Here is a 13,104-nt window from a genome sequence, read left to right as displayed (position 1 = left end):
ATACATACACACACACACACACATGATATATTTTCTCCCTCGCATAGTTTGCACTTGTAGACGGCGGTGTGTGTAAGAGGGTGAGTGCATACTTACCACGGGGGTGCCGTGCATATAATTGAAGGATATGACGTTTATAGTGTGTATACATTATATGTATATACATATATACACGAGGAATGCCAAGCGTCGCAGGGGTCTTCAAACCTGTTGAGCGCGAAGCCTTATGTGATATTTGTGTAGCACACAATAAGTATGTGCTGTATACAATACCAACAGTAATTATTATTATGACCGCGGTTTATCGCTTGGAACAGGGCAGGTGCAGTACACAATTGTACTGCGGTAGGTAATTGTAGGTATTGCATAATATTATTATTTTTGGCCGTTATCACTATACCGGATTTTAGGTTTTCATCGCGTAATCTATTATTGTAATTTTTCTCTCTCCGTACCGAAATAATGCGCAAAATATAACGTACTATTGGTATATCCGGAGGCGTGCCTTTGGACGACCGTTAAGGGATGTTTCATTGAATTCAATGGAGAATCCTTTCTTCGAGTACCGCCCCCCCCCCCCGTGTGTATCGTGTTACGGTTTTTATTTTTAGTTCTTTCTTTTCAGAGCACAAAACGCCAAAGACGGTTAGACGAACACAAGACGGATACCTACCCGAAGTGCGTGCAAGTATACAATAATAATAATAATAATAATAATAATAATATTATTTGGGTCGGTAAAACTTGCAACGCACAGTGTCCGGTCACCGGCGACCGCCATATCCGTTTTAGACCGCAGATTTTCGTCGGTTCGTCAAGCACCGGATAAACTTGGACGAATCGCACCACATAGACAGTAGGTATATTATAATAGGATATGTATATATATATATGTGTGTGTGTGTGTGTGTGTGAGTGTTAACGACCGTGAACTACCATAGGCGAGTACTTATTACACTTATACTAGCGCGATACCGACTGTATGTTGTGAATAAACGAGCGGTAGCTGATAAACTACAATATCATATATTATATTGTAATGCCCGGATTGTGCCGCCACCGGTATTGATCGGTATAATTGATCCGACAATTAATCCAATACATTATAAACGGTGGATCGAGAGCGCATCGGCTGTGATCAAGCCGTACGATAATCTTTTTAATGTCCGGCAAGGCCACGCGTGAGTCAAGTAGGTTGTTGTGTCATCGTGCCTCGTGGAATGGAAAATAAATCATTACATTTTTCATAGTGCGTTGGAGAGTGAAAAAACCCGTCAACGATACTTCTAAACTTGCCTGTGCTTGCGAACTCGGCCAAACTTGGTCAATCGCCGATTTGTGGATTCGGACAACACTTTTGCCATCACTGGACTACACTTGCGGCCGCCGGAAGTTAATTTTATATAGGGGACACGCGATTGTATTGTTTCTGTTTTGTGAGCGCACTCATCCTGCAATAGTAATAATTACCGTTGGTTTTTTAACATGGTTTTTTTTTGTTATTCCCCGTGTCCGTCTACTAAATGTATATTATATTCACTGTGCGTGCAGTGTATAGATCATACATTGGGTATATGTTTTATAATAATAATAATAATAATATGTGTACATACATAATAGTGTTCCGTTTGGACCACTAATCGCAAGTATAGGTACAGGTACCTCGTAAGGAACGCGGCGACGGTAGCGCCCCAAAATGGACATAATTATAATAATGAAAAAAACCGCAAAAAAGTTACCTAAAAAAACCAGGTCGTGTTTGGCTCGCCAAAATGTATTAAAAAATACCATAACATTACTGGATACCGTCATCGTTGGTTAGATGGCCAACTAGGCAAAATGTTGTCTATAGAGTTGACAAATGTACATAAATTTGTGCACGGTAATCTTTAAGGGAATGTCTTTATGCTCTGAAGGTGCCCAGGGCTTGCAAACGGTTAGATCCGGCCCTGGGAGTTGAAGAAAAAAAACACCCATACAAAAGTACAAATAGTTTTCTTGCGTTTTGCCAAGTACGCTGAATTTCCGTCTTTGAGGGGTAACTTCCCCATTAATTTCAAAAATTCTAGTTGTAAGTACCTGTGTGTTGTTTGCGCGAGGGGTGTGTACATACATAATATATGTATACAGGTATAATATCGAAACTCGCATTGCGCTTGGCCGGCCAAACGGAACGGCAAGATGGGTTGTCGGACGACCGGCTTAAGGAAATTGTGTAATTGCTCGGTAATTATTGTTATATTATTGCGTTGTGTGGACCTGTGCGCGCAGGGCATCCCAAACGCATTATAATGATATATTATAAACGTCCAGCTGGAAACCATCCTAGGTATATATATACTTACATGCTATAGTTAATACCGTTTACGGAACAGATTAGTGTGTAATCATCATATTGTACCCCGAATGATTTTAAACACCCTATTAAACAGGTAGGTAGGTACTCGAGACAACTCGAGCAAATATAATATGTTTGTCCCCAGAGCAAACTGTACGTTTTGTAGATAGTTATCTTGCTAAAAACCACCAAAAAAAAAAAAAATTAAAAATGTAATTTAGCACCGAGCTTAGACGACCTCGAGTCACGAAAACTTGAATAATAAATAAATAAATTAAAAAAAACAAAAACATTACTATTATTGTTAGGTTGACGTTTGTCTGGGAAAATATCCGACTTCCGGAGGGCAAATATCGATGGAAAATTTTGTTCACAAATCACAACACGGTTAGGTTGACACAGTCCATCTATCTATCTATATTTATATATTAAATATGTATACACATAAGATAATAATATGATTCCATTCCGTTTGGTTATTATTGTTTTGTTTACGTTGGAATTTCATCAGACAAATAAATGCATTATAATATAACCTCGGTAATGTTCTGTACTCGACTGTATACTTTATAATGATAATATTCTTAAATATTATATGATTAATACCAATAATATTCAGTTACTCACCGAAATCACAGGCCACGCACAACATGATCGGCCGTAGAATAAATTTTAAAACATTTTTTTTTTTTTTTTTGTTCAAAATTAAAAAAAAAACGACTAGTGAATACTGATTATGAAAAAATACAAATAAAAAAATAACGAAATTCCTAGTACAGTAGCTAAGGCGGCGGCGGCGGCGCGTAGGCGAGTCGACAGCACGCGGGCAAGTACACATACATAATAATACTCGACTGTTCGGTAGACTGACAAGAATAAGAATATAAAAAACACACACACATTAAAAAAATGGGATGGGTTGTGGAATGGGAGTGGAGCGGCCCGCGTGGTTGACTGGTTCGGTCGTCTATTATATTATTGTTATGCGTTGCTTTATGCACAACCCACTCTGGTGGTTTATTATTTTCGATTTTCATTTTCCTTTTTTTTTTTTTTTTTTACACACACTTCTACTTAGCCGTACTCGACACACGCACACACACGTGTTGTGCACCCGTTTATTTCTATGTTTTACATAATAGTATACGATATACATGTATAAAAAAAATTAATATTGTAAATTCTACGCTTATTCTTATGCTTTATATACATATATAATTTATAATTGAAACCGAATAGTGTTTTTTTTTTCATATAATATAAAAACACTATTATAATCCAACGTCTTAGGTAATATTATTAATTGAACACAATTGAGACGTCTAGTTTCCGGCTAAAAGACATTTTTATAACGTTTTTATGAACTCACAATCTTGTTTTTAAAATGTTCACAAATAAAAAAATGATTTATTTAAAATTGTTTTTTTTTTTTAAACAAACCGAGATTTTTCCAACACGGTTTGGTAATCTTTATTTGATTTTCAACAATAGATTTACATACAAAAAAATATGTTTTTAAAATGTCTTTTAGCTGGTTTTGAAACTAGACGCCTTAATTATGGTAGTAATATGATGTTGTAATAATATTTTATATAGTCTTATTGGTAGGAAATAACAAAAACGCGCTTGAATAATATCTTCCAAATTTTATAAATTAAAAAAATATATTTATATAAAAAAGATCTTTGTACATATTTTATAAATTGCACGTGCAATATGCAAATCCATACAAAGAGCATGTTCAGTTTTAACTAACAAATTGTGCACAAATTGCATGTCCAAAGAGTAGGAATGACTTTTGTTGATTTCAAGAGTCCTCGTGTGGTTTCTATGAAATAAATATGGACATTTAGTGGGATTGAAAACAAAATCAATTTTCAAAAATAAACCGTACAACCATATCATTTTTTCATATGTTTGGCTGCTCTTAAACAGCAAAATTAAATTAAATGGATGACGGGGGAGCCGATTAATAGTATTTTACCCTTGTAGTTCAAAATTAATATTGTAGTTTTAATTATTTACATTTCATGTACTATAACTTTAGGGGAGGGAGGAAGCTATGGTAAATTGAAGCTCCCCCCTTTTTATGTTTATTTTTTTTATAATATAATATGTTTTTTTATGTATTTTATTTTTACTGCATAAACTAACTCAATGACTATTGCTTATATATTGTGCGTTAGAAGTGAATTATTTTTCCATTTCCCCTTTTTCCGTTCCTAGACCCGCCCCTGCTATACATTTAAAAACACTTTAAGAATGTGATAAAAAAAAGTCTTCAGGACATCAGTGTTTTTGAGCGATTTCGAAACGCTTCAATTGACCATTTTATCGGAACTAATTAGTTCAGTGTAATTTAAAGTTAAAAAATCAAAAGAATAATACGTCTATTCAATCTTTAGTACCAAAATTATTGTTTTAATTATAACATAAGGTTTGTCTGTGTACATTTGGAGTTAGGCGATTCCTAGATAACAATTATTATTATTGTTGTGTGTTGTGTGATTTGATTAAAATTCAAATTGGACTTGGGTTCATAAAATCATTTTTTACAAGGCTCAGTCCAACCAAAGTATATAACTGAGCTGTAATATAATAATCAGCACTATTTCTAAGAAGTGTAAAATTGTGTCAGAATCTTAGATATTTAAGTTTGGGCGTGTAAACTATACCAAAGTGCTTGTCGCTCATCATATACTAAAATTTACATTTTACACTGAAACTAAAAAAACAAAAATATTATATAGGTCAATATAATATACATATTTACACATCTCAAAATAAAGTTGACTGACGAATAGATTTTTTCCCAAACAGAACTTTACTTTTTTCGAGTTTTAGTTTAAAATGTAAATTTTCTTGTTTTTCTTAAAGTCGATAGGATACTATAAAAAAACGTACCTATGTACAATCACAGCGTTAATAATTCAAAAATGTGGTGGAAACTAAAAAATATAAAAATACCACTTGCGCACTAATTAAACCGCAATTAAAAAAAAGTAATCTGATTACACGAAAACGTTTGACGATATTTCCATTGTTATTTACACGGAAAAAAGGACTTTTTGGAGAAAATCATTCGAAAGGGAGGGTGTGTAGGGGTAGGGTTAGTCGAGGGTTGATTATTTAGGTCGATCCGGCGCCACCGCGCGTTCAAAACTTCAAAGTAGTTATTAATAATTTCCAATTAATTTGCTTGTTTGACGAATACGATATTAATTAAACGGGTAGGTATAAAGCGAATTGTATTTACTATACAAAATACCGTGCAAATCGTGTACCACCGCACAGTTGTAATGTTTTTTTTATTGTGTATAAATTATATTTTATATTGACAGTTTTCCAACTGCGGTGCGATTAGTACAAGCAGTAATATCTGTCTCTGCTCTGTGCACGTAGAAAATATATTAACAGTTAGCGTTCAAATTGTGTGCGTTCTCTCGGCAAATACACCGACACAAACATAATAATGTAATAGCTGAGCTTATGCGTGTGTGTGTGTGTGTTATAAAGGACAATATAATATAATACACTGCTAATAATAATTTCATATTCAAACACAGGGTCTCCTCCTACTACTGCTGCTCCTGTGGGGCGCACGTGGCACTTGGCTCTTTATAATATTCCAAAGGCTGAAAGCTCACATGTGCAACAGCAGCAGCAGCTCCCGGGAACCCGAGTAACCTGTTAGGTAATAATATTACTATTATTATTATTATTATTATTATTATATTTGAACAGTACCGTGTTACATTATAAACACACTGGGAGAGAGGTGGCGAGGTAGATCCGTGGGGGTAGCGAAGAGCATTCCTCTGTGTGTAGCTGTGCATTTTGTATTATGCCAAACGTGATGTGTGTCTCTTTTTTATTATTTATTTTTTTTTTTGACGTTGACACGAATAAAAAAAAAACCGTAAAACGAACGAGGAAATATTAATTTTTTACCCTCGAGCGAGGTACGAAAAAAAAAAAAATGTTGATACATCAACAGAATTGGCGCCTTAAATGGTTTTTTTTTTTTTTATATACTCAGCGCAGCAAATACAAAAAGGTCGCGTGTCCGCCGCATTGCTTTTCTCCGGAAGCTTTTTAATATACATTTTTATTATTATTAAATTCATATTTTTTTTATACTATTGTTGTCCGTGGCGGTTAGATCGTTGCACTTAGGCACTGAATCTTTGATTCATGCGCTCGCCAGAAAAAAAAAATCAACCGCCTTCGCCCAATTAATGGCCGACAAAATACGTGCTTACCGTTTTTTAGTCCAAATTATTATTTTGTTATATAGCCAAAAAAAAAAAAATAAAACAACAAATTATTTGTACAACCGACAAATGAAATAATAATAATAATTTGTACGAATTAAGAACAATTATTAGCGGTGAATTGTTTTTTTTTTTTTAGTACGACGTTTACTTATCTTAAACGACTGTTTACTTAAAAAAAAAAAAAAAATACTTAATTTTTTTTTAACTAGCAATTATTCAGGTTACGCCTAAACGCCGAGCAATTGAATTGTTGTATTTAATAATTATTGTAACAATAAGAAATTCAATACAAGGCCGTCGGTAGTAGTGCAATAACGACTGGCGTTGTATTTAATTAGATAAACGGTGTAACATCATATTATTATGCTGCAGTACAATTAACTATTAAAATATAATTGAACATTAACAGCGAATTTATATAGAGTAAATAAGTATGATACATAGATTTTATGTATTGCAAAAATAATTTTAAAAATCAGCTGTATTTCCATATAATATTCTAAATATAGTTTTCACTGTTTCTATAGTTTTTACTATGATACACATGCGTTGAGGAATTAATTAATTAAATTAAAAAGCCCATCGGTAATTATTCCAATTTCTCGTTATCGTTTCATGTGTATTCAATTTTGCACTACAACACTATTATTCAACGATCACATTTACATTTTGTAAAAAGATTTGAGTAGTTCGTGTGAGGATATTTTATGATATTATTAACTGTTGAACTATCCTATACCACAACCAACACTCATTGTATAATTATATCTTAATCTGTACAATTCTATCTGTACTATTTTATAGTGGATGTGGATGTGGTATAGGATAATTCGAGAATTGACAATATTATAAAAGATCAAATAATATGTTTATTACATTTACTACGGGCTATGTAGGAAACCGATTTGCATTTGAAAAAGAGGACCTAAGTAGTCGAAATTGTATCAGGCGTTAAATTGGTCTTAAACGTCAAAATAGCAGACCGCTTTCAATCATTTAAAATGTTGTGTTACCTAAAGAATTTTCTAAGAAATAGGTAAAAATATCCAATTATAAATATGTGTGTTTATATTTCGTTATATTATTCAGTATTAACTTTTTTTCAGTATTTTCCAGAGCTGTTATCGACTTTTGAAACTTAAACATACGGTAATACAATTAACTTGTTGACTTGAGAATAATTTGCTGATAATGTTTCGACTGGTCGATGACCGGTTTTGGATTATTATTATTATTTTAGAAGTTACCAGAGTTGAAAATAATTTAGGAAGGAAGGAAGGAAGTTTGGAGTGTAGTTTTATTTGTTTATATGGCGCGCATTACCTTGCCGCTCCCCACGTCCCGTCCTGACGTTTGGCACTTGAACAACTTTAATTATCAAAAACCGGACTTACTTGTCAAGTAATGGTACACTCACCGTTTTGCTCGTCGAACAGGCCGGCACGGTATTTGTCTCCTATCCGGAACTGTTCCACCCGCATGCTATTTCTTATGGCCGTCATCCTAAGGAGTCTGGGCGCCGAAATATCCGGTATGACGTCTTCGTTGCGGATCGAGTTCCGGCTCCGGAACAGTACCATGTTGTGGAAATGCTAAATGGGGGGGGAAAAAAAAAAAACAAACCGTTATATTATATATATATATATTATTTCACCGGCGACAGTTAGTGTATGCGAGCTTTGTAAAACGAAACTAGCGTCGGACAATTATCGAACAAACAAATGTTTTAATTTGCATTTTAAACGCAATACCTACGGCCGACCTGTGTACAGTGTATTTTTGGATATGTACTAGTTTTTCGTTGAAAATTACAATATTAACTATTTATCTACCACCGACGTCGCTCGCTCGGCACTTTGGTACTGTCGAAGTTTTCCATTTGCCTCGACAATAATTCTAAAGCCGGCTCTGAATTTCGAAGAAGTGACAATCTGAGTATTTAATCTCACCTTGTGCCATCGGATATGATCGTCGATGGACGGCTGGCTCTCTTGAGAGAGTGTATAATATTCGCCTTATAAGTCAAATACGTCGCGAACGGGTTATTGGAGAGAAAAAAAATAAAATTAATATTTCACAAAATAATACCTTGCGGCTTAACGTGACGGACATAATATTTAAATCTTGTCACGGTTTATGCAACACACAATATGACGTACAACTTCACTATGACATCTCGGCTTACTAAAAGTATGGTTTTTTTTTAAAGTCTAGTCGTTTCTTGGCCGTTTATACATCGCTTGTATACACTCTTAGAAAGGCAATTTTAATTACCGAGTTAATCATCGCTGTATGTTGTTGTCGCTGTACAATTTATTCAATTGCGGTTAATTACCGACAGGCAAACATATAGGTATACATTTAATTAAATGCACTTTAATAGGAATATATAACGAAATAGATTCGACCTACCTATACTAAGTTTGCATTTATTTTTGTCGCGTTTTAATTGCATCGAATTGAAGACAAACGATATAATATATATATATATATATATATATATATATATTAATTATGTTAATATAAAACCAAATCATTTAATCCAGGTCGGTTCTCTTTCGGTGAATTGTGTGTGTGCACTTGGCTTTCTTTTTTAATACGGTTTGATGGACAAACTTATTTTTATTTTGGTATAAATTAACTTGACAAATTATTTGGAAATTTTTTTTTTTTATAAATAAAATTCATATATTTTAGTTGAAAAATTTGAAATTTTACACGTGGCTCACGTTGAAATAATATTCGCTATAATTTCTTCATCGTTCAGATTGAGCGACAAAAAAAAAATTGTTTAGGTCAATACACTCCTCCATAGATAAACCATTAGACATTAAAAAATGCCAAATGTTTATCTACTAGAAAATATGGCCAATTATCGTTTGAATGGAAAGTATGTATACAAAAAAATATATATAATTTGTAAAAAGTGTCTTCTCGCAATGATTGGAATAATTAACCGTTTTGGGGCCTGGCCATGGCAAAAGTTTCAACATTAGTCAAAGTTAGTGGCAGCATTGCTTAAGTGTGCTAATAGAATTAGTTGCACGTTGTTGCGACGGCCCTATATAATAATATATTCTACTTTATGAGGCGCACACATTAATTATACTATTAAGATGTTGACATAATCATATCATTATTATTGAACCGTTAATCGGTGGTAATTAAAAAAAAAAAAAAAAATACTCGACTTGTAAGCCGACCGACCGGGTTTTTTTTTTTTTTTGGCCAACTCGACGTCTTTATTTTTTATTTGATTGAAATAAGTTTTTTTAAGAACACGCGTGTTGTAATATACTTTGGGGTCGAGTGTTTCGTGAAACGACGACAACAACAACAACGACAACTGGTAATCAAGTGATTGGACACCGTTTTTACACGGTGTAGGTACAACACCGGGGCGGTTTTTTCGTAGAGGATTTGCTGGAAATGGAATTTCTGCGATTTTTCAAAAAAAAAAAGCCGGCTTACCTGGTGGGCTTTGGCAAAAAAAAAAAAAATGCTCCTCCCCGTTAGTCCGGCGGTGGCGGCGGCGGTGGCATAAGATAACAGCAGCAGAAGCACCTAAGACCGACACCCGGTTGACTTGCCAACACAATCATGGTACATGTCTGAGTGGAACACACACACGCGTTGGGTATATGGAATAATAATGATAATATAATGGGAAAAAAAAACACACACACACACAACAGCTATATAATAATTTATAATTTTATGCAGCCGCGTACCTACGGTCTCCGCGACGCGATATCCACTGATCGACGGCTGTATTGCATTTTGTACGATGTTGGATTTTTTTTTCCGGCCTGCCCACACTATTTCCCACCGCCATCAATCCTGTACATAATATAGTAGTAGTAGTAGTAGTAGTAGTAGTACCTATTTGTAAAATAACACTATTTACAGTAGGTTATACAATTATTTATACAATACCCAGCTATACTGTGATCACCGACGGCGGAGGTGACTAGACGAGACAGTGGTAGAGGAACAACACTGTATTATTATCTTATTGAATCTTATATTTTACACAAATCGCTAAGTATGTTCCAAGCACCTTAAACGTACTGGCGTGTGACGAGCCAACGCTCTGGGCGCTATAATAGTGATAATAATAACGATGGGTCTCGGTGGTGCACACTTGTTGTTGTAAGTACATATTTTTTTCGAAAATACAATTTTTTCATACCAACAGTGGTGCCAGCGATTGGCATTGTCTCAATTTTTGGCTATGTAGTGGTTTTTTTTATACATCAGATAGAAGATATTTCATACCGTTGAGATACAATTTTTTATACAAAATTCATTGGAAAAAAAAAAACACTGCACTGCCGAAGACTTGATTATAGTCACTGGTATCGTTACCCTAAACAGAAAAGCATTATTGAATGCGCTTTATTTTTTCCACTATAAAAGTTCTTTAAATCTCAAATTTATATTTGTTGTGATACTTAGATTTACAATGAAAACTTTGTAATGCAATATTATTAAAACAATTTAATTTGCTCTCCTGAACAATTTTAATTTTGTGACTTATAATAAGTGTGCATTAATAGCTAGTGTCGAGGCCAGATTTGTTTGGAAAACAAAACCGATGAATTGTATGTTCATTGTAAGTATGTACATGTTATTGTATGACTATTGTGAAGTCGGGAAAAAAAGTTGATACTATAATGATTCATACAAAATATATTCTTATAGACATTTATTATTAAAAGTCATAATAAAACATAATGTTGATCAAGTAGTTGTGGTTTACATCGCCTACATGGCACACACAATCCCGTTTACGGTTTAGTAATTGTATTTATGAAAAGAGTTGAAGAACTCATTTGTTTATGAAAAGGGTTTGTGCATTAGTTCAATTCAAAAACTATTACTATTATTGGTTAAAATAAAATAAATTGGAAAAATTGTTATTCACAAATTTAAACTTGCGCGCAGTGCGATTTTTTTCAAGTAAAATTGTATTTTTCGACTAAACCTCTTTCATAAATAATCGATTCAGTTACACGCTTTACAAGCACATCTACAACTTAAAACACGGAATATACAACTTAAGGAAAAATGTAATATTTATGTCCAACTATAAATAATGCTGTTCAACTTGTATTATTCGTGCTCGCGAATACGGTTTTATTTAAACACTTCAAGATATAGATATGTAATAAACTTGTAAACTTTAGGGTAGTGTTGTTAGTGAATTACTATTTTTTTTTTTTTTTTTTGTACAACAGTGCTTTTGTGCTCCGCCGCATAGTTTTACTCATGGAACTATTTTAATCCATACAAGTTAGACACACAAATCTGAAATTCATTTAAATTGGGTATGCTCTGCTGACACTTGTTAACCGTGTGCACTTTATTTATTAAACCATTTCACACAATGTTGGCGGTGTACTTACTAATTTGTAAGTTTTCGGTTACAAACACAAATTTTCTCCATTGAGTTTCTTTGTCGCTTTGTCGAGTTCTCTGCCGATTCGGTTCGGGTGCAACCTATTATGGGCATAGCGATAATTATACATACCTATTATGCTACTTAGGGCGAATGCGGTGATTTAATCAACAACTTCCATTCTGATATAAATTTACTTACCTCGAGGCGCCGGCATACCTATTATCAGCAGCGCCACCGACCTCGACGGCCTGAAGCCAAGGCCGAACCGTGTATTTTGTACCGCTCACAAAGTAATAAAATGTTTTTTTTTTTTATATTGGATAAAACTATTTCGTTCTTCTAACGGAAATTTCCTAACGAAAATTAAGCGCTAGAACGTTTCTGTTTTCACAATAATTTCTGTAGCCACCAAGTGCACTGTACAGTACACGTTAAAAAACAAGGGTGGACCAATGAGGGGATGAGGCTATGAAGGCTGAAGCCCCATCCCTTAAGTACTTAAACCGTGTAAACGTTAACTCTATCACTTACAAATATCACCACCGTGTTTTAATCATATCGCGCTTTTCGTGATAAATTATTATTATTAGTGTTATTACTGAACAACGTCGATAACGTTCGACAAAATGTTATGTATTTTATTCGACGATTTATTACTTTATCATTGATCGGTCGCCCAAACGGTATCGGTTGTGTTAAGAGAGTCATCGATCGCTGCCAGACGCAGATCTCGGTTGGTGATAATAGGATTTTCTTGTTGGCTTCGGGCCAAATAAATATGTCGTTATCGACACGAGTATGAAAATATGCGTACTTGTCGTTATTTGCGGTGAGATTTCTGAAAGAAAAAAAAATCCATACGAACATTATAATACATCATGTTACAATTATTATTATTATTTGTTTATCATCTGTTCGAGTACAACCTACGCGTTTGATTATCCGCCACGGGAGAGAGGTCATATTTTATACGTATAGTAGACTTTAATCGCCTTACCATATTTTGTTTATTGGAGTATTTTTTTTTAATATTTCTTTTCCAGACCGCTAAGGTTGTCTAGGAGTGTCCCCCCTTTCCCCCGGTA

At 34.2% G+C, this 13,104-nt stretch overlaps 1 protein-coding gene across 1 annotated transcript in view; it reads right to left on the bottom strand.

Moving 5' to 3' along the window:
- Positions 1-12,268, bottom strand: part of LOC126840806 (uncharacterized) — a 30,172-nt gene extending 17,904 nt beyond the window's left edge. The window contains exons 1-3 of the mRNA XM_050576761.1: positions 12,024-12,268; positions 10,087-10,455; positions 8,033-8,207 (exon numbers count right to left, since the gene is read on the bottom strand). Coding sequence (XP_050432718.1) covers positions 8,033-8,195 — 163 coding nt within the window. The 5' untranslated portion in view covers positions 8,196-8,207; positions 10,087-10,455; positions 12,024-12,268. The remainder of the gene's footprint in view (positions 1-8,032; positions 8,208-10,086; positions 10,456-12,023) is intronic.
- Positions 12,269-13,104: the final 836 nt, after the last annotated feature.

This window comes from Adelges cooleyi, unplaced genomic scaffold (assembly GCF_023614345.1).
Source record: "Adelges cooleyi isolate 19-005CV unplaced genomic scaffold, UGA_ACOO_1.1 ACOO_flye_CR_arks_rails_tigmint_CR_PRNA_376, whole genome shotgun sequence".
Classification (NCBI taxonomy): Eukaryota; Metazoa; Arthropoda; class Insecta; order Hemiptera; family Adelgidae; genus Adelges; species Adelges cooleyi.
Note: the sequence above shows the minus strand (reverse complement) of the source record. Positions and strands in the feature narration are given on the sequence as shown.